General features: G+C 38.2%; 1 protein-coding gene across 1 annotated transcript in view; it reads left to right on the top strand.

Annotated features, from left to right (window-relative positions):
- Nucleotides 1-23,596, top strand: part of clstn2a (calsyntenin 2a) — a 219,121-nt gene that overhangs the window by 76,854 nt on the left and 118,671 nt on the right. The window contains exon 2 of the mRNA XM_016269210.1: nt 19,009-19,131. Within this exon, the coding sequence (XP_016124696.1) occupies nt 19,009-19,131 (123 nt within the window). The remainder of the gene's footprint in view (nt 1-19,008; nt 19,132-23,596) is intronic.

Below are 23,596 nucleotides of genomic sequence, written 5' to 3'. Positions count from 1 at the left end.
TTTGCAAATGAACTCTTCATATATAGAGCAGAACTGCAAATCTGATTATTTTTTACATTTTTTTGGACAAAAATAAGGCATATGGTAAAAACAGTAAGAAGCCAACTCCAGTTATTTTCACCATAACATGTTTAAAAATTAAATGTATGTTTGTGTGTGTGAAGAAATAATTAATATCTCCGAGAGCCATGTTTTGGTGCTTCAGCATGAATACACAGCTCATCCCTCAGTTGTTCTCAAGTTCTCAAAGGTTATTGAATGGTTGACTCCAGGCATCAGGTCCAAACTAGTGGCAGTGATCCAGTGATTAATATAGCGCTGATGGGCTATGATTAGTGACTCTGACATCCCATGCATCTTGGCTGTGACCATCCCTCCCTCTCTCTTTCTCTCTCTCTCTTTCGGTGTAACCTTTCTCTCTCTCTGCTACTCTTTCTCAGCAGGAAGCATTCCCTACAATTTATAGTCCATCAGGGCTGCTCTATCTCCAGCTTGCTTCCATGAGAGAAAGAGAAAGAGAGAGAGGTGCTAATGGAGCCTCGCTCTTATCACAGCCTGGGAGAGGGATGAGGTGGAGGGTGAAGACGAAAGATGAGCACGAGAGAAAGGCGGATGGTGCCACGGCTTGCTGCAGCTTTGCCGATATGAGTGTTTGAATGGAAAAAGCCCTCCAGATGCTGCAGGGGCGGCTCATCAAGCCTCATCTTGGCTCGTGCGCCGAACCGCACGCTTTTAGTCATTCACTCATGGGCTCTCACGGATCGGTGCGCTCATTCACGCACGCTCTCGCTACCCCACACCGGTAAAGTTTTCTCACTGCAGTTCCACGGTTATCAGCTGTGGACCTTGTGGCTTTGGTATCAGTGTAATGCAGGAGTTGGGAGTTCACACCTGTAATCTGTTTCAAAGCCAATCTTTTAGACTGAGGGAATCCCTATGTAAATAGCCCTCTGTTTACACGGTGTGTCCAAGCCTTTTCCTTTAAAATTACCTCTGTGAAGTGGCCAGGCTGTTTTGGCAATGCAGTCAAAATAGCGAGCGCCCTTCGTAATTTTCCCTCACCCCCTCCTCCTCCGCCTCGTTTTCTTCCGTCATGCCCGACTCCGCGCGGCCCCGCGGCTGTGTGACTAACACAGACAGAGTCTTTTTAAATCAAAATCAAAATAAACTCTCCTCAGAGGAGGGCAAGTGGCCTTTGCCTGTCTGTTTTTATTAGTTAGGCAAAAAATGAAGGCGAGCTTGACTGTGCTTTCCTGCGTGTGCAGGCTGCGGAGAGATTTTGCCCCTTTATTCACGTGGCGTATCGAGGAAGATGTCATGAAGTGTGAGGTTATCTAATCCCCGTTGTGCGTGTGGATGCACATCTCTGCATGCTAATGAACTCCGCTATAAGAGCAATAAAAAAGATATTAAAAGTGTATAAAAGAAACGCTCAAAGGGAGAAAAGAAGCCGGCATGGCAGATATCACATCCGCTGATGGTTCAACTTGGAGATCTGATCTGCGTGTTGTGTGTTCTCTTTACACGGGATGCTTTGGCAAAAGCACTGATGCTCACCAATTCATAATTTATAAAGCATATTTAAATTTGTTTAAATTCAATATTAATGATGATTATAGAATTTATTATAACTATTTACATTTAGAATCAATTATTAATATAGTTTTTGAAGAAGCATGCATTGGATGAAACATGTTTTAGATGAGTACCAAAATTTGCAATGCTAACTTAAAATCACTTTCACCTCAAGCTAGAGGCTTTTTCCTCTTTGCTGTCAATCACATAAAAAGAAAATATGAGTGGGTAAATATTAAATTAATAAATATTTAAAAACAAATTGATTCATATTTTATTTTTGACAACTTAAAATAAAATAATTTGTAAGTCCCTGAATCAAAATCCAATTCGAATTGTGTGAAAACTAAACATCCCCACCTGAAAGGGATATGATCTGATTGTAAACTACATAAAATCCTCTTTCACATCCAGCACTGCCCTCGTCCGGCGGTAGATTTTGGGTCGTACCGCTGGGCATAAGATCAAGCTGTCAGACTCATGTCGGAAATATCCTCTCCTCCTTTTCTCACAGGAAGGGCTTGTGATTTTGTGGTGTTGCTGTGAGACCAGGTGAGAGGACCGCCTTGAAATAGAGGCCTGGGTGAATGTTACTTCCCTGCTCTCCTCCTATCACTCTGTTCTCCTTCTTTCATGTGGTTCTCAGCTGCCCAGGTGGAGCTCTCCTTCACTCCTGCCCGTCCTCAGTGCCCCTGCTGTTGGCTGACGGAGCTCCAGGATATGATTGTGCCCTGCTGTAAGAGAGGCTGCTCTCCATTGTCTGTATTTTAGAGTAATATCCATGTGCTTTTTGAGACTGGAGGGGAAAAAAATTTGAAATATTTGAGAGTGGAGTAAAACGACTGTCTGATAAATCCAAAATAAGCCCTCAGCTTTGTAATGGATAATGCATTTACATTAACATTTATTCATTTAGCATTTATTATTTATCTCATGACACTTTTATCCAAAGCGTCTTACAGTTGAGGAATACAACAAGGGATTCATCATAAAGAGTCAAATATACACAAGAAGTGCTCAGCTTGTACTTTTCATTTATTTATTTATTACGAATTGTTTGGGGTCAGTAAGATTATTAGTATATTGGAATAATTTATGAAGGATCATGTGACACTGAAGAGACACAGGAGTAATGTTTGTTTGTTTGTTTATTTATGCATAAATGTTTTCAAAGCCCAAGTGACCCCAAAAGTATCTGTATATCCACTAACAGCCAAACTGTTTTCTATAGACCTTAAGACCTACCAGCATTGGCCATTTAAAAATCTTCATTCAAACCAGCTTCAACAGAGAATCGACAGCTTTTGTGCATCATAAGCATGCATACCCACAGTGCCAAGAGACTGTTCTTGTTTTGAAGCCTTTTATGGTATAGACAGACATTTAAGGAATGAGTTGCTTTAAAGTGCCCTTGTAGTTCTCTCAGTGTTATGGTCTCAGTGAGGGGCTCTTTGCGAGTGATTTATTGGTCTAAAGTGCTCCTTCCTGATTCCATCCCCATTCTTTTAACTCAACTCATCTTCTTCTGTGCTGCACTTTGGCTTTGTTGTTTTGCTCGGTTCCTTCCCTCTATCTCCCTCACTTCTTTTAACTCCTTTACTGGCTTCCATCCATCTTCACAATATTTTTCAGCCTTTTTCCCCCCTCTTCTTCATTGCCAGTCTCTCCAACTCTGTCACTCTGTGTGTGTGTGTGTGTGTGTGTGTGTGTGTGCTTGCCTCTCACTACTGATTTGATTTGGTTGCGTGACGGTGTGTTTTGAAGCCCCTCAGGGCCAGCAGTTTTGGGTCGGGAGTCTGTGTGGGTTTGATTCCTCTCACAATCGTGTCCAGAGTCCCTCTCCCTTAAGCAGACAAACCAGATTAGAGTCGGCTTCCCTTTTCTGCCAACGCTGTAAACTGACAGTGAATTATCCTGGTTAGTTTGCACGCAGAACAGTCTTACTGGATTCCAGGAGCCGGGGATGTATTTTGTTTAGACAAGTTCTCAGCGCCATGGTATAATCCCATCTACAATGCAGATGAAGTGTGTGGAAAGTAGAGGAGTGTTCGAGGGAAAGCGAGCATGACTGGGCATGAGGCGAGAGGATAACTCCGGACAGCTGCTCTTAGGATTAACGTCACACTTTGAACTGAGATGAGATGCCACGTATCTGTGGGCTTCAGCTCATAGACCGCTCTGCTGAAAAACAAGCTTAAACCAGCATGAGTCCTGGTCGGTTTGTGCAGGAAAATCTGTTCTTCATAAAAAGAGGGTTAATGGGGTTAATAAAAGCTTAAGTGAGAAACCCCCCTGACATTCCGATTGAAAATTGATTTTTTTGAAAGGTAAAAAGATCAGAATTTTTATTTTAAATCAAACAAACCCTACTGAACTAGTATTGGGTAAGAAAACAAACCAGTTTTATATAAAAAAAACTTAAAAAAAAACTAACCACACCAAACTGAATGCCATTTAGTTCCAATAATGGTTCTTGTGCAAAAAAATCGAAAAGCTGATGGCTGAAGTTGAACTATTCTTTTAATCAATTTACATTCTTTAATCAGAGAAAAATCATTTTAACCCACTGACTAAAAAGCAACCTGCAGCAACAGTGTAAAAGTAGCCCAGTTGATGACGCAACATCATTTGCTTTTCCCAAAAAGAGATGCGAAATACGATTTCCCGCCTTCCAAATATTTAACCAATCATAATTAAGTGGTAGCCATTGAAACCAATCGGCTTCACATCAAACCTGCTTGTGGTGAGGTGAGTGCAGAAACGGCTCTACACTGTACAGGTGTATAGAAACTTCAGCAAAATATCGATATAGTATGAGTTAGTGAAGGACCTAAATCAAGTAAGAATGAACAACAGGAATGTATGTAAATTTGCCATAATATATGAGTGGAGGATGATGTGCTGCGTATATATAGATGTTAGATAGAATGGGGCTCTCCATGGAATGGAATTGCATTTCTTTCTTCCAAATATTTCTTCCTCAAAAGTAGTAAAAATCATTAACCGGAACCAGATTTGTTACATTCATGATGATTACCGTACCTAGTTAGTAAATCTCTTGGGCATACTAGCATCCCATGCAGAAATTCAGCATCCAGAACACAACATATGCTCTTCTTTTCAGCTGTGTGCTACTAACAAACATGCTCACATGAAAACACAGGCAGTGCGATCATAAACACACGGCCACGACTGAAAACAATCTCATCTTTGTTATCGTCCCTTCTGCCATTTACCATGTGCTATTAAGTAAACAAAAAGCTATGCATCATGAAATATGTGATGTTTACATCTGCCCACATGCGTGATTCAATAACATAAAACAAAACGCTGTTTTACAGCCTCCGTATTTGGCTGAGATGTAATTTGTGTGGTTTTTGTACCATGTTTACATGTCCAGCGTGCATCATTTGTCAGGAAAATGTCGAAAGCTGAGAGGCAGTAAATCTGTCCTTGTGTGAAAGAATCATGGCTTCAGGACACGGGCTAAACACCTGTCTAAAAGTTTCCCCTCCTGTTTTCTTTTTTTCCCACCTTCTCTCATGAGCTGTTACGAAGTTGCCAAGCGGTACTGCCACTGTCAATGAGGACTGTAAAGAGGATTGTTGTGTCCCTCTGAGCGTACCAGCGCCTCTCTCCTTCTCTCAGCTGAGAAAATCCCCCCTGTATGCCAGCTCCTCTTGGAGGATGCAGAAGGAAATCCCTGCCATTTCCCCCACACCAGAAACCTCCCTCTGTGAGAGCTTAGCTCTGTTCCAATCCCACCAAGCAACAGCGTTTGTCTAACAGTGATGGCTAGGGCTTGAATTCAGATGGGATGTGTGGGAGACCTCAATGCGAACATCAAATGTAGCTTCTCAAGTGGCAGTTTTCTAGTGGAACTTATAATTATTTGTGTTTTATGAGTCATAAGTACACATGACACATTTGGAATGTGTGGATTGTTGATTATAGGGCAGATATTCACTATACATTTGTATCAAAGGTTGTACCTTCGCTGGCAGGTGGTGCAAATTAAGAGGCTAAGAGGCATAGCCCTTCTCACTTTTAAGTCGCTTTGGATAAAAATGTCTCTTGAATGAATAGATGTAATGCAAATTTAGATAACAATCCATTTCATTTGAGCATATGCAATCACACACACACACACACACACACACACACACACACACACACACACACACACACACACACACACACACACACACTACTTGCACTTCTCACATGCAATGTTGTCATCAGAAACAGTGACAAACAATTAAATATCCTTAAAACTTTACAGTTTGTTTTAAAAATGTTATTTATATCAAGTTATATTATTCCTAAATCACAATTACAGTATATAACACTATGAAAGCTTGTTTCTGCATTCATTTTTAACCTAATTGCAACTAAATTATACCTCACAGTTGCAAATGTATTTCTTATAATGGCAAATTTTTCAGCTAATTAGATTTTGTCTTACAAGTGTTTTTACTGTTAAGCAGAAACAATCTTCCATATGCTTATACAAGTTTATAATTCAATGATAATGATTTATTGGATGATCCAGTAAATTAAATGCTTGATGGAAGTTATGTCAATCTATTTTTATTTATTTATTTATTTAGAACGTAATAGTTCCAATGCATATATTTGTAAATAATGTTTTTGAAAAGTCTCCTATGTTCACCAAGGCTGTATATTTTTCAACAAAAATACAGTAAAACAGTAATATTGTAAAATATTATTACAATTTCAAATTCTTTTCTTGTGATTTTTAGAAATTTTTATCAGCCTTTACTTCAGTCTAGAGTAGAGGTCAACCAATTGATCGGCCGGCCGATTAATCAAACCGATTTTCAGAATTTTTTAATTAATCGGCATCGGCCAATTGTGCTGCAAATTAGGCCGATTTATAGGCAGGCACATCTGCGGGCAGCTAAGCGTTGTTGTGGAACGCGGTACCAGAGAATCTCGCCTTTGGCTGCGTGAGAAGGAGCAGCTCACACTCTGCAGCCGCGTCTTGTTCACACACAGCTTCAGCAAATGATGGCAGGACAAAAGAGATGTAATTACGTTTTACCTTACTGGAATTGATGCCGGAAAGTTAGCATATTCATAAGTGCAACAAGTCATTTGCATGTGAAAGTAGAAACACATTAACTTCAGATGAAACTTCTGAGCTGGCTAAAACGTGCACGTTAACTTTACTCATTAAATGTGTCTGTGGGTCCGACATAGCCTCCACAATGTCATCATTCATGGCCAGTGCACTCTTAAGCAGTTATGAGTAGCAGGCTGTGTAATATGTGTGAACTTTTATTTTTGTTATCACTATGGCCATTTGACTTATAGCAGTGTCCAGTGTTTCCCATACATTGAGTTATTTGTGGCGGCTCGTCACAATATCAAAACTGACCGGCACAAATAGATTTTCCAAAAGGCTTATATACTTCATTGAATAAACTGATAACTGCACGTTTCAAAATTAAAATGCAGTGGGTGTTTTAATATGAATGTATCTTTGAAAAGAACCAACCGTCTTCAGAAAAGCTTCAATGTCATTTTCATTTTGTCTTTCCTGTAATGCCTGAAAAGTAGCGTTTGTGAGTGCTGAGCTTATTTGATTAAAGCCGTTACTGGGGAAATTGCTATGCTTCTGCTGCTCCAACAGCGCCTGCTGCTGGCAGAGAATGAATTTGCATTTGGAAGTCTGTGGGAAACACTGGTGTCTGTCAGCACACATAAACAAAACGCATGCTTCAGAACTGTTTTGAGAAGGTGCTTAAGTTTTGAGCCATGTATTATTACTATGAGTTAGGCTACTACTACTACTACTACTACTACTATCATTACTATCTTGTACCCTGAAAATAATCATTTACTCAGACTCTCTTTTATGAGATGAAGGGGGGAAAAAATCAGCCAAACATATTGGCCCAAAAAATCGGAATTATATATCGGCCACCGGCTGCCCTGATTTCAAAATATCGTCATCGGCCAGAGAAAAACCCATATCGGTCGACCTCAGTGTCACATGATCCTTCAGAAATCATTCTAAAATGCTGATTTGGTGCTCAAGAAACATTTATTATTATTATCAATATTGAAATCAGTTGTGCTGCACTGCACAATATTTTTGTGGAAACTGTCATTCTTTAATTGCAGGATTCCTTGATGAATAGAAAATCCAAAAGAACAGCAATATTTGAAACCTAACAGTATAAATGTATTTACTTTAACTTTTCATTAATTTAATGCATTCTTTCTGAATAAAAGTATGTATTTCTTTCAAAAGAAATTATTCTGACCCCAGCCTCTTAAACAGTAATGTCTTTCTTTACCTGTTTATAATTCATATTTCACATGCAGATAAGTACAACTTCCAGGCAAGAATCTTCAGATTTGTCTTTTACAGCCATTTTTCACCAGACAAATAAATTAATTGAATACAGTAGTGAGTACTTTTGTCTCAAGGGTTCTAGAAAGTCTTTTTAGCTTTGCTCAGACTTGTCAGACTTGTAACCCAAAAGGTTGCAGGTTCGAGTCTCGTACCGGCAGGGATTGTTGGTGGGGGAGTGAATGTACAGCACTCTCTCCCACCTTCAATACCACGACTGAGGTGCCCTTGAGCAAGGCATCGAATCCCAAACTGCTTCCCGGGCGCCGCAGCAAAAAAAAAAAAAAAAAAAGGCTGCCCACTGCTCCGGGGGGGTGTGTGTGTGTTCACTGCTGTGTGTGTGTGCACTTTGGATGGGATAAATGCAGAGCACTAATTCCGAGTATGGGTCACCATACTTGGCCACATGTCATGTTACTTTAAATTAAACTTTAAGTTCCCATGGTGATTTTACAGATGCACATTTACGTTGGTATTGTATTCCACAGCCTTGAAGGATGCCTTTCAGGTAGACTCTCACTGCTCCTCTCTGTAGCACTGAGAGCTTTTCTCTTTGTCTCTCTCTGTCTTTTATGCCTTCAGATTCAAACACTTTTTGTGGCTGTAGCTCACTGGTAACAGGGATGTTCAAGATTATCAACTAGTCATCTGTCTTTTTAGATAGTCTAGAGCATGTAGATGTGTTTTTTAACATTAACTGTAGTATTTTTTGCAGCAGTGCTTTAAAGAGGATTAATTTAGAAATGCAACATCTTAGAGAGGGTTTTAGTGTGTTGTCAATGTGGTAAACTGGTAAATGTGGTAAAAAAACGTGGTAAATCTGAGGAGCTGCAATTCTTTTACAACTATCAAAAGACAATTTGTGTAACAAATGTAACGCCCTCAATTATAAATAAGACAATTACAGACGTCAAATTGCCCGCTGTGAGCAATGTTACCGTTATTATGCAACATCCACAGGTCTTGCTTTTTATTAGGACTGGTATCGCAGTGTTTGCCAACCCTGTTCTCGCTTGGTCTAATGTCTAATATGTACTACATTTGGTTTGAAAGTAACTTCACGACTGTTAAAAAAGTATGTTCTGTTTAGTATAAATATAGGTAGTATGAATGAAATCTGGACAAACTATTGTATATTCACCATGTATTCAAAATGTCACATGACCTACACTGAAAAATCACTGGCTTTAAAGCAGGTTTCCCTCAGAAGGGCTTTTCACACTTAAAATTGTTAACCCTGGGTCATCCTAAACCCCGGATATCCTGGGTTATCTGTAATCACGTTTCACACTGCTCATACTATACCTGGGATTAACTGTAAATCCTGGGTATTCATTAACAGACGTTTCACACTGTACATTCCTAAACCCCGGGTTAACGTTCTTATTTGCATATTTGCGGTGTCACTGTCACTGATTGGACGAACAGCAGGCAACCTGTTTACACAGCTTTTTCTGCATCTTGCCAGTTATTAAAAAAATGTCGCCGTGTAGGTCTTTAGCCGTTTTAAGCCTCATGAGACGCACAAAGGCAAGAAAACAAAGATAAAAGTACAAAAGAAAGAAAACAAGGAGCAAAGTATGTGAATATTTCTTAGAATTTCTTTTAAGTGAATAATACCGTCTCTTCATCATTCCAGTTCACACGCTTTCCGTCTTTTGACATTTCTTACTTTTCTCTCACCGGCTGCTGTTTACACGAAGCTCGTTTCCTTTTACTGATGTGACATGAGCCTCGCTGCTCAATTTCTGATTGGCTGTCTGTTGCCAAGCGTCCAGCAGCAACAAACAAACACCGCTCTGTTTCACACTGAACAAACTGAGCACCGAAATGCGGGGTTAACACCACAAATGCGGTGCTAACCCTGCTCCGGAGCAGGGTTTCATAACCCCGGGTAAAAATCAGTGCTAACACCGCTTTCAAATTACAGGTGTGAAACATTTCTTTACCCGGGTTTAAAAGTAGTATTTAGAACGACAATAACCTGGGGTTAAGCGCAGTGTGAAAAGCCTTAGAAATTGCTAGTAAATTTCGCAATTAATTTAAAAGAAAATGCAAACATTGACATTTACTTAAACATTAAATTTTGAAGTAGAAAAACTGAAATAATGTTTTATATATGTGTATATATATATATATATATATATATTTCCAACTTCAAAACTCCCTTAAAGCCTTGATTATAGTCCTGAGTTTTCGTCCGGGACATACTGTACATGTCACAATAACCCTGATTTAATTAATTCCCAATGAAGGCATATACAAAAAATAGGAGAGGGCAAGGCCTGGTTGAGTTGCATTAGTAATGTGTTGTCCCCATGTCCAAGAGATGCTTCACAAATCTAATAATGCAGCTGTTTACATTAGCAGACATAACGATTGTGTTTTTGTGAAATGTGTGTGTTTTTGACATAACCTTGTGTGTATTTGACAGTTGACGTTTACATGAAAGAGCTGGCTTTCTGTGTGCGTTCTTTGTGTCTGTGCACTCATAAAATCATATGTCAGAAAAGGGGGTGGGGAGCAGTAGCTCATTTACATTTAAAGAGACACATGAAAAACGGCATGTTTTTGCCTCCACCCAAAAAGAGGTATTTACAGCATGGAATAATAAATGTTGAAATGTCACAGACATATATATTGGGGACACCTGAGACTCATATTACAGGTTGTAAAAAAGGACACAATAGGACCCCTTTAAACGGATAGTTCACCACTGTCACCATTTACTTCTCCTCATGTTGTTTCAAACAGTTTGAGATTCTTTCTTCTGTGGGACACAAAAGAAGGTAGTTTGAGTGTTTTTTTTGTTGTTGTTGGTCTATACCAGGGGTGGCGAACGTCGGTCCTGGAGAGCCGCAGCCTTGCAGAGTTTCTCCAGGACCAGAGTTCACCACCACTGGTCTATACAATGAAAATCAGGGGTGTCCAAAGCTACACTGACTTTCATTGTAAGAACAAAAAACAGCTGAAACACTCATCAAAATGTATTTTGTGTTCAGAAGACGAAAGAAGGTCATACAAGTTTGAAACAAGTAAATAATGGCAGAATTTCTTTCATTTTTGGATGAAATAACCCTTTAAGAGTAGTTGACTACCCACCGACTTCTCACTGGAAATAAGTAGATTTAGCACAGCCCCACTCGCTAAGGTAGATAAAAGGCATGGGTATGTGGGCACAGCAGATGTCCTGTTAAGTGCAGGGAGGGAGGCACAGAGCTGTAGCCCCAGTATCAATTTTCATTTTCGTCTCCTCAAAATGCCCAGAGATGCTGAGAGCCACTCGAGTGTCCAGATCCCCCACAGACAGAAGATGAACTAGCAGGCCCTTTTAATTTTAATCCGGAGAAGATGGAGAGTTGAGCCCTGCCTTCTCTCTTGCTCAGCCTCTGGCACCCGTGTCAGTAAGGAGATCATTGTTCTCTTCGCTCCTTGCTTTCATTTGACTCCCTCTGAAGTCCCCCTAAAACCCTTCATCTCTCCACCTCAATCAGTTCTCTGTGTTTCTAACAATGACTTGTAATTTAAGTGACTTCACACGGTGTGTAATCACACCGGCTCTTTTCGTAAGGGTTGATTTTGTCTCAAGCGGTATAGACAAACACACACACACACACACACACACACACATATATATAGCTGATAAAAAATATGGCTAATGAAAAGACCATAAGGACCCGGATTCCGTGACAAGAAAACAAAGCCTCGTGAATGAATATGCCAGCTTTCTAATTACAGACAATTGACATTTCCGAGTCCTCTGGGGTATCGATGCCAGGCTGACACTAGCAAATACCAGCGCAGAGAACTCCTCCATTACAAAAGATATTCGCTTCAATGTTTGTCGAGAGTCTAATCAAACAAATTTATATTCATGGCTGGTGACCTAAGTAAGTTGATTCGGAGAATTTATGTACACAAGGGAACGAGTCATTTATATCGGCGTGTTTGTAGAATCAAGGACATTTATAAACCTCTGCTGTCTTTCAGTCATTTGTGTCAGGGATTATAAATGCTTATTATGGGAAAATTTAGCTGTAAAACAGCCCGAATGCCTCCCACAGCGATGCCAGATTCAAGACACGTCTCCTGTGTGGATTGTCTTTAGTGTGAAGTTTGCTCTTTACCGGTTTGGGTTATGAAGATGTCCATGAAGGCCTGAGAGGATTTTTAAGTAATGCAACGTGATGCAGGATGAGAAGGAGGTATTTGTTGTAGCGAATCAGCTCATGGGGAAATATGAATAATTAAGTTTTTAAAGAATCATGTGAAAAATTGCTTGTGTGAGAGAACAAGACCCTGTTTAAAGTTCGTTCATTGCTTAATTTTTTCAGTGTGTTTTTGAGTTACTTTAGTGAAGTACCTCTTTTGCTTGAATTTTGGCTGTCACGTGATCTGTGTCACTTCATATTGATGTCAGGCATGTGGAAGTGTCTTATACTGTAAAGTGACTGTAAGTGACTATAAAACGGTCATTGGATTTTAAAATAAATGTATTTTAAAATGTGATGGCAAAGCTGAATTTTACACCAATTACATTTATATACAATATTTTTCCTTTAGAAAATTTATTTTTTGCAACAACATAGAATGACATCTGCTAATGCCATTCATAAATTACTCAACAACACGAGTGAGAACACCTAACATGCCAACTGCCAGAGACAAACACATGCATCTTTCAGTGTGAACAGGGCTTAAGGCACATCCCAAATCAGACATTATTCCTTTCAGAGTTATCTATTTTTGGCCTTGTTTATCACTTTTGGTCATGTAGAGTTGACAGGAAATACTGTAATGTGGATAAGGGAGGCATGATTGGTAAATGACAAGCTGGTCTCAACCTTGTCTAGCATCTTGAAGAATGTGCTGCACACCGCCAGGCAACAGCAATGACATTTTAACCACAGAAAATTGCAGGAGGACTTGCTGCCACAGCCATTTTTACAATATATCGCTTTTAATGGAGACGTGCAGGTTGCAAAGCAACTGAAACCACCACCGAGCGTTCGAGGCATTAAAACCCATGCGACTCTTTCACCCCCTTTATAGAGGTCACCGTAAAATCCACCATTCTGCTCCCTCCGCAATACCCAACACCCTTTTACGATGCTTTCCAGATGTCCAACACTGACGCCACACAGTCCTAACGATCTGTTCATTAATTAACTCAAGCACTCCTCAATTTGCAAACATTTTTTAATGGCTATGCTAAAATAGCATGATAAAAACACTAATTTAGTCAACTGGGCCCCCTATATGAGAAATCTCAGAAGACCTGCAAATCTGACTGCTTGCCATAGTAAAAGCTGAGATTATGACCTCATTAATAAGCATTAAAGATGAGCGATGCAAGTGTAAGAAGTGCGTCTCTGTGGACGTGTGGGATGCTGCTTGGTTGAGCTTAATGTATTTGAAAATTACCCTTCGAACCCTACCAGAAAACTCCTTCCTGCTAGTATTGGATTATGCTAAGTCATTGTGGCTAATTACTGCCTTCCTGATAGTCATTTCTGTACTTTTTTTTTCCAATATAGAGTGCTATGTACTGGTCATTTGCACAGTGAAAGGGATGTTAATTGACAATTTTCTACTAATATCCTCATTGACTCTAGCAGATGATGCTAGCCGGCCTGGGGTTGATCTTTGACTCTCTTGACTTTGATTGAGTTGAAGTCTTTGGACTTTGTCTCAAGACAACGGCCATCACAGATCATGTTTACCAGCCATTTGGCTAATGGCTTCTTTTTCCTCTAGCGCAGAGGAGGCTTGTTATGAACAGGATGCTCTTATGGAAGAGGGTGAATGAGCCTTAAGAAGACTTGTTTTTCTGCTAAGGTCCATTAGCTGGTCTTAACAGCAATTTTTGTTGTTTACACCATGTATACAAAAACACTACATGCTAAATTGGCACTGTAACGCAGGCTGTGGTATGTATTCCTGAATATTGCTGATCTGCTGTCTCTCTTTTTTGTCATTCTCTGCTGGTGTCTGGCTTTAGCACTTTCTTTTTCCTCTGGGTCCTGCACGCATGTTTCGATTATTGTTTAATTCCAATGTTATGAGCCGAATGTAATGTTACAGTGTCGACCGGTCAGAAATTAATAGCTTGTTGCGTGACACTGGGAGAGCGGTAAAATTCACCATCAATTCTGCAGGCTGTCCCCAAGTTTAATTACCGTTGCAATGCTGACTGGGATTTTCATTATAGCAAGTTGAAGAAGGTTCAAAGTAGATTTGCAAACGTTCACTTCCCTCCCCCGGCAACATTTTATCAGGTGCTTGAAATGCTGGAATAATTATATATCAAGCTGAATAAATAATTGATTCTATAATAGCCCCTTTCTTGTCCTCTTGTGAGACCCGACCTGAATTTTCTACCTCCCTCACTCTGGACTCACCTGCTTTAAATCAATTCAGGTTATTTGGATGGTGCTCACAAGCAGATAGGTGAACCGACTGCAGGGTGATGCTAGGAAATGTAAGGTTTTTTTTTTTTACCTTCTAAAAAAATTATACAGTATATCAAATAAAATATAAATTATTTGTTGTGTTATTATTAGTGCTGTCAAATGATTAATCGTGATTAATCGCATCCAAAATAAAAGTTTTTTTAACATAATATATAAGTGTACTGTTTATATTTATTATGTAGGCTATATATAAATACACATGCATGTATATATTTAAGAAAAATGTTTATATATAATATAAATTATATGAATATAAATATATACATGTAAATATTTTCAAAATATATATTGTATGTGTGTGTGTGTGTGTATATATATATATATACATATATATATACATAATAAATATACAAAGTACACACACATACAGTATATTATGTAAACACATTTTTTTATTTTGGACGCGATTAATCGTTTGACAACACTAGTTATTATATATCATTTTGTTTATTTTTATGCTATTTTGAATTTTTATTTATATACTTACGTTGCGTTTGCTATGGTTTCCTTTATTCATAGTTGTTGTTTTTTTAATTTATGTGAGGCACTTTGTGTGAGTAAAGCGTAATTTTACTACTACTGCTGCTACTAATTATTAGTATTATTTTAAAATATTTAGAAGTATTTCATAGTATTTTAAAGTATTTTAACGTCCAATAAAGTTTCACTAACACTGTAAGAGCGTCCATCTGGCCACATCATTGTCAGTGGTTGTTTTCCTTAATGGTAAATGCGAGGCAAATTTTGGTGTGCGTGTACACTTACGCATTTGCCATTACATCTTGTGTTTTGTTGGCTGTGTGTGAGGCAGAGCTCTCTAGTGCAGGTATCTAGAGAGTGGATGGAAGAGAAAAGTCCACATTGAATTAGCTTCCATCACTGAGCTCTAATGCTGTATAATGGCTGCAGACATCTCATGGGTAATAGCTCAGGGATTACAGAGAAGGCATATTGCTCTTAGTGACACCACTAACCTTATTAGAGAGAGAGGGAGCGAGAACGAGAGAGTTCGATGTGAATTTGCAGTGACTAGAGCCTGAAGAGATGTATTATTATAATAGAAAGTACCTGATTCAAATAACAGTTATTTACTGTATCTTGTGTACATGATGACAGCCACATGTTTTTCCCAGTCTGACATTTCACACATGAAACGCTCAAATAAATATTTACCTAATGAATCAGGCTTTTATTAGTGCATCGAGGTGCCATGCAAGCTGCATAGCTTAAATGAAAGCCTTTTTGCGTTAATTTTTATTCATTTTCTACAGAATGGGAATATTAGACTGCAGTGTATCTGACCTCTTTGTTCATACATCTGCAGCACACACTTATTTACTTCTCTTGAGCTTGAGGTAGGTGTCTTTTGTATGGATAACACAGCTAGATAGATACAATCTGGCTATTTGTCTGTGTCTTTTCAAATAGCCACTTTCAAGTAAGAAAACAAGCTGAGATGTTTGCAAGTGGTCGTGATATATTTTTTTAAAAAGTGGGTTTCTTTTGAAATGCATTGGTGCATGTTTGAAAGAACATGTAGTGTTGTACATGTAAGTGCATCTGAGTTAAATAGAGAGTGCGGGAAAGAGATAAATGGCACAAACTCATTGAAAGCAAGATTGTAGTCTTTGAAAATGACATTGGCAGCTGGTTTAACCGTCTGTCCATCTGAATGAGACGATTTGTTCCCTGCCTGGGATTACTTATGGGTTAGGAGGACACTCTGAGCTTTTCAGGATGACTTTTTTCTGAGACTTGGCTGTGTTGAAAGTCGTCCACAAGTGTGAAATGGTTTAATTTACTCTTTTGTTAATTGCTTTGGTGGATCTCGAACTGAGCCATGCGAGGGGTTACTGAATAGCCAGTACTAATCTAAAACTCCATTAACTCATGCCGGGGGAGGATTTCTGATTACACAAGGGAGAAATCAAATAAAGCCCTTTTTTCCTGTTAACGTATTGCTTTTCATCAACCACATTAATGTTTTGTTTTTCCAACACTTCCACCATATACCTCGGAAATTAAAATAGTGGAAAATATGTATTTTTTCATTCTCTAAGGAGTGAGTGCTGAGTGGTGCGTGCCAGGGTGGTTGCTATAGATTTGCAAAGGTGTTCTGGGTAATTGATAAGTTAAAAGAGCCCAGCCCTAAGCCCCTCATTTGCACAGTCAGTGTGAGTAGCTGTGGTAAAAAAAAGAAAAAAGAAACTGTGGAACATCTTTAAAAAATAAATTCAACATAAATTGTCACACCTCATATCGTTCTTCCATTGGTCATTCATGTGAAACTATTTCACAAGTCTGAATTAAACAGACTTGACTTTTGGAATGCAGCGAAATGCAAAACCTCTCTGCATAAACTGGCCTTACCCACCTTACAGTACCTAAACATAACATCGCCTGGTTTGAGTGTCATGAGGGGCTTTTGCACCGGAGAAACATTTTTGGCGGAAGTACTTCTGTGTACTTCGGTGTGTTCGCACCACAGGAACTAGGAATGTACTTAGTTCTAAGAACTCCGTTTGGGGGAACTAAATTAGCTCCTACTTTGGAGTAGGGTCTAAAACAGTTCTATAGGAACTACCAGTGAAGTGTACACTGATTGGCTAAAAGCATACAAAACACCGGCATTTTAAAAAAGACATGTACAATTTTTACTCCACGAACATGAAAAACAGCAATAACGGCATTTAGCTACCTGTTGTCTGTAGCGTTGTGTTCTTTTCTCAGCCTCGATGGTATGGAACACTGCAAGTTGTCATAGGAGATTTAGTCAGATTTTCTTGCTCTTTCAATCGCGTAAATTGTGCATTCACAATTCAATTTCCGTTATCACGAAACCCACAACACACATCAAAAACAGTTCTGATCATGGCGTCCATGGAGTTGGGAGAGTGTCAGTGAGAAAATGTGTAGGATGCAATGGATGCAACCAAAGACTATAGTAGTGTCTGTATTGATGGTAAATTTGTTGAAATGAATACAATTATTTTTTTAATAATGTATAATAAAATTATATGTTTAATATACAAAATATTTATTATTGTATAATTACCATAGAATATACAGTATAATGATTCAGTTTACATCACCTCCGTAAATTTAATAAAACCTGAAAAAAGCAAAAAAACAGTGGAGTTAAAAAAAAAATCATTGAATTTTATTTAGAAAAGTTAAATCGCCATCTTGTTCCAACCAAAGTGATTTAAACACACCTGACGTCCCAGGAGGACTTGAACACAGCATGAGTTCCTATAGAGTTACATGGTACGAAAGCCCCTATGACATCATTCATTTCTCTACCACCAATTGGTAGTTTTTGTTTTCATGTGTTTTTGTTTTTCCCCTTGCCTTCATTCTGTATGGAAGAATATTCAGGACTTTTTTCAAAAGGAATTGCAAATTGTATTTTTGTGTTTTCGCTCACACAGGCACGAACTGATTGGCAGCTGCCTTTAGCGGAGCCTTTACCGATTACCTCTATTGATCAAAGCATTCGGCACGGTCGTCTGAGAGTGACTTCACCTCCCAACAGAGGCGGACAGTAACTAAGTACATTTACTTGAGTATTGTACTTAAGTACACTTTTTGAGTATCTGTTGGACATTCAAATGCAAAGTTTTGGCAGGTTACATGCATGACGCAGAGAGAGTGAAAAAGCAAATGTGGTAATTAATATTGCTATTTATGTAAAACAGGCTCATAGCTGGTAAAACATGGGAAATACAGTTGCAAATGGACTTTGCTTTTTCATTTGAAATGTGGCAGTCACTGTGTTCGCAAAAGCGAAAATGCAAACGGTAATGCAGGATTTGCAATTGCATTTGGATTATTTCACAATTTATGCGCCCACATGTGGAAAATGCAAATGAAAATACAATTTGCAATTCCTTTTGAAAAAAGTCCTGAATATTCTTCCATAATTCTGCATGTATGGAAGATTTAAAACTACATTGCAGCAAAGTAACTTTTTTTTAATATTCAGGTGCTGATAAATAAAATACTCCTCATTAGGGTTTTGACAAAATTGTGATTTTAATTAACCTTATAAATCCCTACTGTTCTTTTACTTATTAGACAAGGCATTAGTTGTGTACCGATGGTTTGGTGAGGCAATAGCGTGTAGATTTTTCCGAGAAGTGTAAACACTGCTAAGGTACAAGCTGTTTAATGCACAAAGACTCTTGCAGGGATGTTTCCTTTCACTGGGTAGAAGATTGCATTTGTGTCATCCATTGATTAGCATCTTGTTTTGGTATCTCTTGTTATACAGCAGCCACGGAAAAAAACCTAGGAACAACAGAGCATGCCAGGACCAAATAAATGAGGGTGTTTCCCTGGATATGTGTTGTAGGAGACAGGGATGCTGCCATTTGGGGAATTGGACAAACAGCCCATGCTTATTGGACTTAAATCGATCGCCATTATTAGCCATTCTTTGCATGAAAACAGAGAAAAGACTCTGACTCTGTGTTTTTTTAAATTCTTATTTAGGAGATGTTTGTTGAAAACTTGAATAGACTTTTAGTTCAGAATTGTAATTCTCTTTTTTCTCTTTCTTTTCTCTCTCCATTGTAGTGAATAAGCACAAACCATGGATCGAGACATCCTACCATGGTGTCATCACCGAAAACATGGACACGGTACTGCTCGACCCCCCTCTGGTCGCATTGGACAAAGATGCCCCTGTCCCTTATGCAGGTATATGACTTCGCTAACTTATTACACATTGCTCTGGAATTCTATATTCTGATTGGTCAATCATGGTATTCAGGCATATGAAGCCGTTGTCTCTGACATCCAGTGTCTTGCACTGTGCTTGTTTCATGACTCTCGTATCCTTTTTTTTTTCTCACGATCAAATCATTGTATCTAGGATCAATGTTTCCATCCAACATTTCCATTTATGTATTGAAGTAGCAATAACCCCTTGCTTTGGGGTTTATTTTGCGATATTGAGCGCCTGACAGTCAATTTTTTCCATTCTATTTAAATCATGTTTTTTTCTATGGCTGCACGATTTTTTTATTGATTTATACATTGTCCAGACTGAAATTGGGTTATATAATAATTGTACTATTATTTGTATACTATTTATATATTTATATAATGGACTGAGTACTATGAACACAGTCCATTGAATATGAATTATTTATGTATAAAATGGAATAATAATTTGTTTGTGTGTGTATATATATATATATATATATATATATATATATAGTGGATCAAAACATTTCATCAAAGTTGTCCTAAAATATAAAACCAAAATGCGTTCTTGTCTTAGGACAACTTTGATGAACTTTTTTGATCCACTTCAAATGTTGACTACTAATATATATATATATTTAATTTAATTTTTTATATATATATATATATATATATATATATATATATATTTATATTTATTTATATTATTATTATTATTATTATTATTAGCCATTTTAAAACAATCCCTTTTGAGATAATGCCTTCAATATGTTCCAATAGAGTACTATGGTTCATTTTGAAGCATGTAGCACATGCAGAATATATATTTTTTATTAAATCACAGATTTTTGCGTGTAATCATGAGTGTGATCATTTTGATTATCTTTGAAGCCTATTTTTTCCATATCTAATCTTTTCCAGTGAAACACACAAGCTTCCTCCAGAACATCCAGGATTATTCTGAAATTTACAGCACTGGATGGCCAACAATGGCTTGGTTCTTCAGTGTAGTGGTTCTTTATTCTTCTGTGTGTATTGCAGCATAGTGATACTATTAAAGAGATTTAGTCAATGCCTTCCGCACTGCTATGGAGATAGATCCGCCTGACCTTCCTGTTATTTCCAAGTGTGCTTCCTGCCTCTATCTCCATTGTTGTGGTGACACACAGACCTTGTATAAGTTGATCTTGTCGCCCTTTCCATGGCCGAACGTTCAATAAACCATCCGGCCTTGATAAACGACTCGTACATTGAGCACTTTGGCTTTCGAAGAGATGGAGTCAACACTTAAAGCGTCAGTCACCTCTCACGGAGCAATGAATGACAACACAGCTTTATGACTTGCGTGTTGTTTATGTAAGACAGATTCCGACTCACTGGTTTTCAAGTGCAAGTTGTTCAGATGAGGTGGCAGGATGTGGGGAGGGTGGTGGCTTGACAGATGCAAAGTAATTAAATAAAGTGATTTTTTTTTACACAAAGAGGAATATGTGGAAGCATTGTGACAGGTAACTCTCTACAGCTCATTAAATGACAATGGCTAGAATTAATCTCCTTTCTGACAGCCTTGGAAAAAAGCACTTTACTGGCTTTTATATATTTATTTTTGCAGCTTTCACTTAAAAAGCATGCTGTGTATGGTGCAGGTGATAAAGATTTGTTTTTCATACCTTGGGGAATCTTTTAGCTGACAGTATGCTTTTTTTACAGCATCACCACTGACTATTGACTGATCATCTTTGCAGTATGTAACTTGTGTGTAAGTTATACAGTACTTTAAAGTATAATTTTTCTAAATGCATATTATTGATCTTACTGTGAATGATTGACTGATTGATTGATTGTTGACCTTGTCAATTTGAATTAAAATGTCAGAACTCAATTTTCCAGTGAAAGTACAGACTTCTTTTTCGTGTGTGTGTGTGTGTGTCATTCACACACCTTCAAAATTCAAATGAAAAAGTATAAAATAACACAAATATATTTTACAATTATTGCAGTGACAAAATTATTTTGACTTTATGATTATGGAATTTTTAGTACTCTTGTATTTTTGGCACTGTACAAATCTTTGCGTCTTTCAAAGCATCACATATGACGATCTCCTAAACTGAACCTAACACAAAAAAACAAGACGCATTGTGATTTTTGTTTTTCATGACTTAATCTAAGGAATATTTCGCTTGCATGTCACCATTTCTGAAGGGGGGAAAAAACTATCTGATAACACTCATGGTTTATTTTCTCAACCACAATAAGTTGTTAGAAGAGACAAAGTTAAAAAGAAATATAAATCTTTTTTAACACTGTCTTGACTGTCAATTTTGATTCCTTTCTTTCAGAATAATGAGAAAAAACTATACAGCTCAGGATCACTTTCTACATAATCCACTTTTTTTTTTTAAACTTTTTTTGAGTCCAGTGCACTTGCTACTTTGATTTGATTTATCAATGACATATTTATGGTGGTCATTTCTGAAGGGGGGAAAAAACTATCTGATAACACTCATGGTTTATTTTCTCAACCACAATAAGTTGTTAGAAGAGACAAAGTTAAAAATAAATATAAATCTTTTTTAACACTGTCTTGACTGTCAATTTTGATTCCTTTCTTTCAGAATAATGAGAAAAAACTATACAGCTCAGGATCACTTTCTACATAATCCACTTTTTTTTTAAACTTTTTTTGAGTCCAGCGCACTTGCTACTTTGATTTGATTTATCAATGACATATTTATGGTGGATGGCAGCTGTTGTTAAAGCGGCACTGGGAAATGAGTGCTGCGCTCTGATTGGGTGACAGGTGATATTTCACTGCCTTTTCACCGGGAGCCAATGGATACAAACGTAAGATTGCTGCCAAGGAGACTCAGAGAAAAACAAGCCCTCCGTCTCAATCCGTCATTCTCCGTAATTCTCCTCGCTCGCATTCTTTCCGTCTTTCTTTCTCCGTCCCACTCTCCTCTTCCACGTCAGGCTGTGAGTTATGCGCAGGAGGCTTTGTCATCAATCCTGTTTTCGTCTGTTTAGAGAAAGGAATGCGGGCGTCCTTTTGGCACCGCATTAATTGGGGTGTGGGAACACGACCCGGGATTGTTAAGTGCTTCGCCTCGTTCTCCTTCGTCTTTTTCTCCTGCCTCGCTCGCTGTCGCCCATGTATCAGCTTGCTTTGATGTAAAATAACGATGATGAGCCTCAAGTCGATGATATATGCTGAGGCAGGGATCCTGAAGATGAATTGTTATTTCTGGGAACAAGACTTTCCCCTGTAGAGCAGATAGCGTAGGTCTTGTAGTATGCATGGAGCATTCTCAATCAAATTACCGTGAAGGATGAGCCGGAGTCAGTAGAGGAAGGCAAAAAAGAAACGGCAGCTTCATTTGCTAATTCTTTATCTCGGTTGCAGCTTCACCAGCCTCTTTCCCATTAATCTCTTCTCTCTGATGATGTACAATGCCGTATTGTTCTGCTAAACTTTGCCTTCCTTGCACCAGATTAGCTAACAAAACCCAAGCTAGGAAGCGGTCCAGGCAAACTATGGATGGATTGCAAAAACCACACATGAGAGTGAGAATAGGAGGATGTAGTGAAAGAGAATCGCAGCGCCTGCAGTTCGGATACTTTGCAATTGTATTGTGTTGCTTTTATAGAAGGACAACCTGCTGTGAATTCAACAAGGAAAATGGCTTTTTTTTGGTGGAACGCTTAGCATGTTTTGTAATTGTGTTTGGACCATTCTGTCTAAAATCAATCGGATACGCTAGTGGATTTTCCTATCAAATTATTATAAATAATGCCTCTCTTCTGTGTTCGAAATTGTAAAATAAATTTGGTAGTATTTTGATCTTGTTAGTGGATGAAGAGAGTGTTCATTATGTGCTGGTCACAATCCTCGCTAAGGTGTAACAGGCTGTCATTTAAAATTAAGGGTGTTGTACATGATGCAAAAAAATCACACATGTATTTTCAGCTTGGCCTGTTTTCTACAACGTCGCTTGCTTAATATGAATAAGAGCTGATTGGAGGGTCATGTATATCATCTTTCTGGAGGTTCATAATAAGCATGGTATGTTATTATAAATGATACAAAGTCCAAAGAAGTCCAAAAAAATAAATGACAGACTATGTAAATGTACTTAGTGCTGATCTACAATTCTACACCCATTCATAAGTAAATAAATAACAATGGAATATGATTCGTTTTTTTATGTGGGCTTTCTAAATGATAAATGTAATTAGTTTCTGTGCTTCATGTTAATTAATCTGAGATATAGATGCTTAGAAGGCGCTTAATAAAGCAGATTAGGGGGTGGTTTAAACAAGCAGTCTGAGGAAAAAAAAGAAAGAAAGGAAAGCTAGCAGAGGAACATTTAACCACATGCGTTTTATATAAATAACCTTGTCGGGTGATCGAATAACTGTCCTCAGATTTGCAGTAATAATAATTCATCTGATG

This window comes from Sinocyclocheilus grahami, unplaced genomic scaffold, assembly GCF_001515645.1.
Source record: "Sinocyclocheilus grahami isolate Dianchi unplaced genomic scaffold, SAMN03320097.WGS_v1.1 scaffold50.1, whole genome shotgun sequence".
NCBI classification, from domain to species: domain Eukaryota; kingdom Metazoa; phylum Chordata; class Actinopteri; order Cypriniformes; family Cyprinidae; genus Sinocyclocheilus; species Sinocyclocheilus grahami.
The sequence above is the reverse complement of the archived record's forward strand: the minus strand, read 5'-3'. Positions and strand labels throughout refer to the sequence as shown.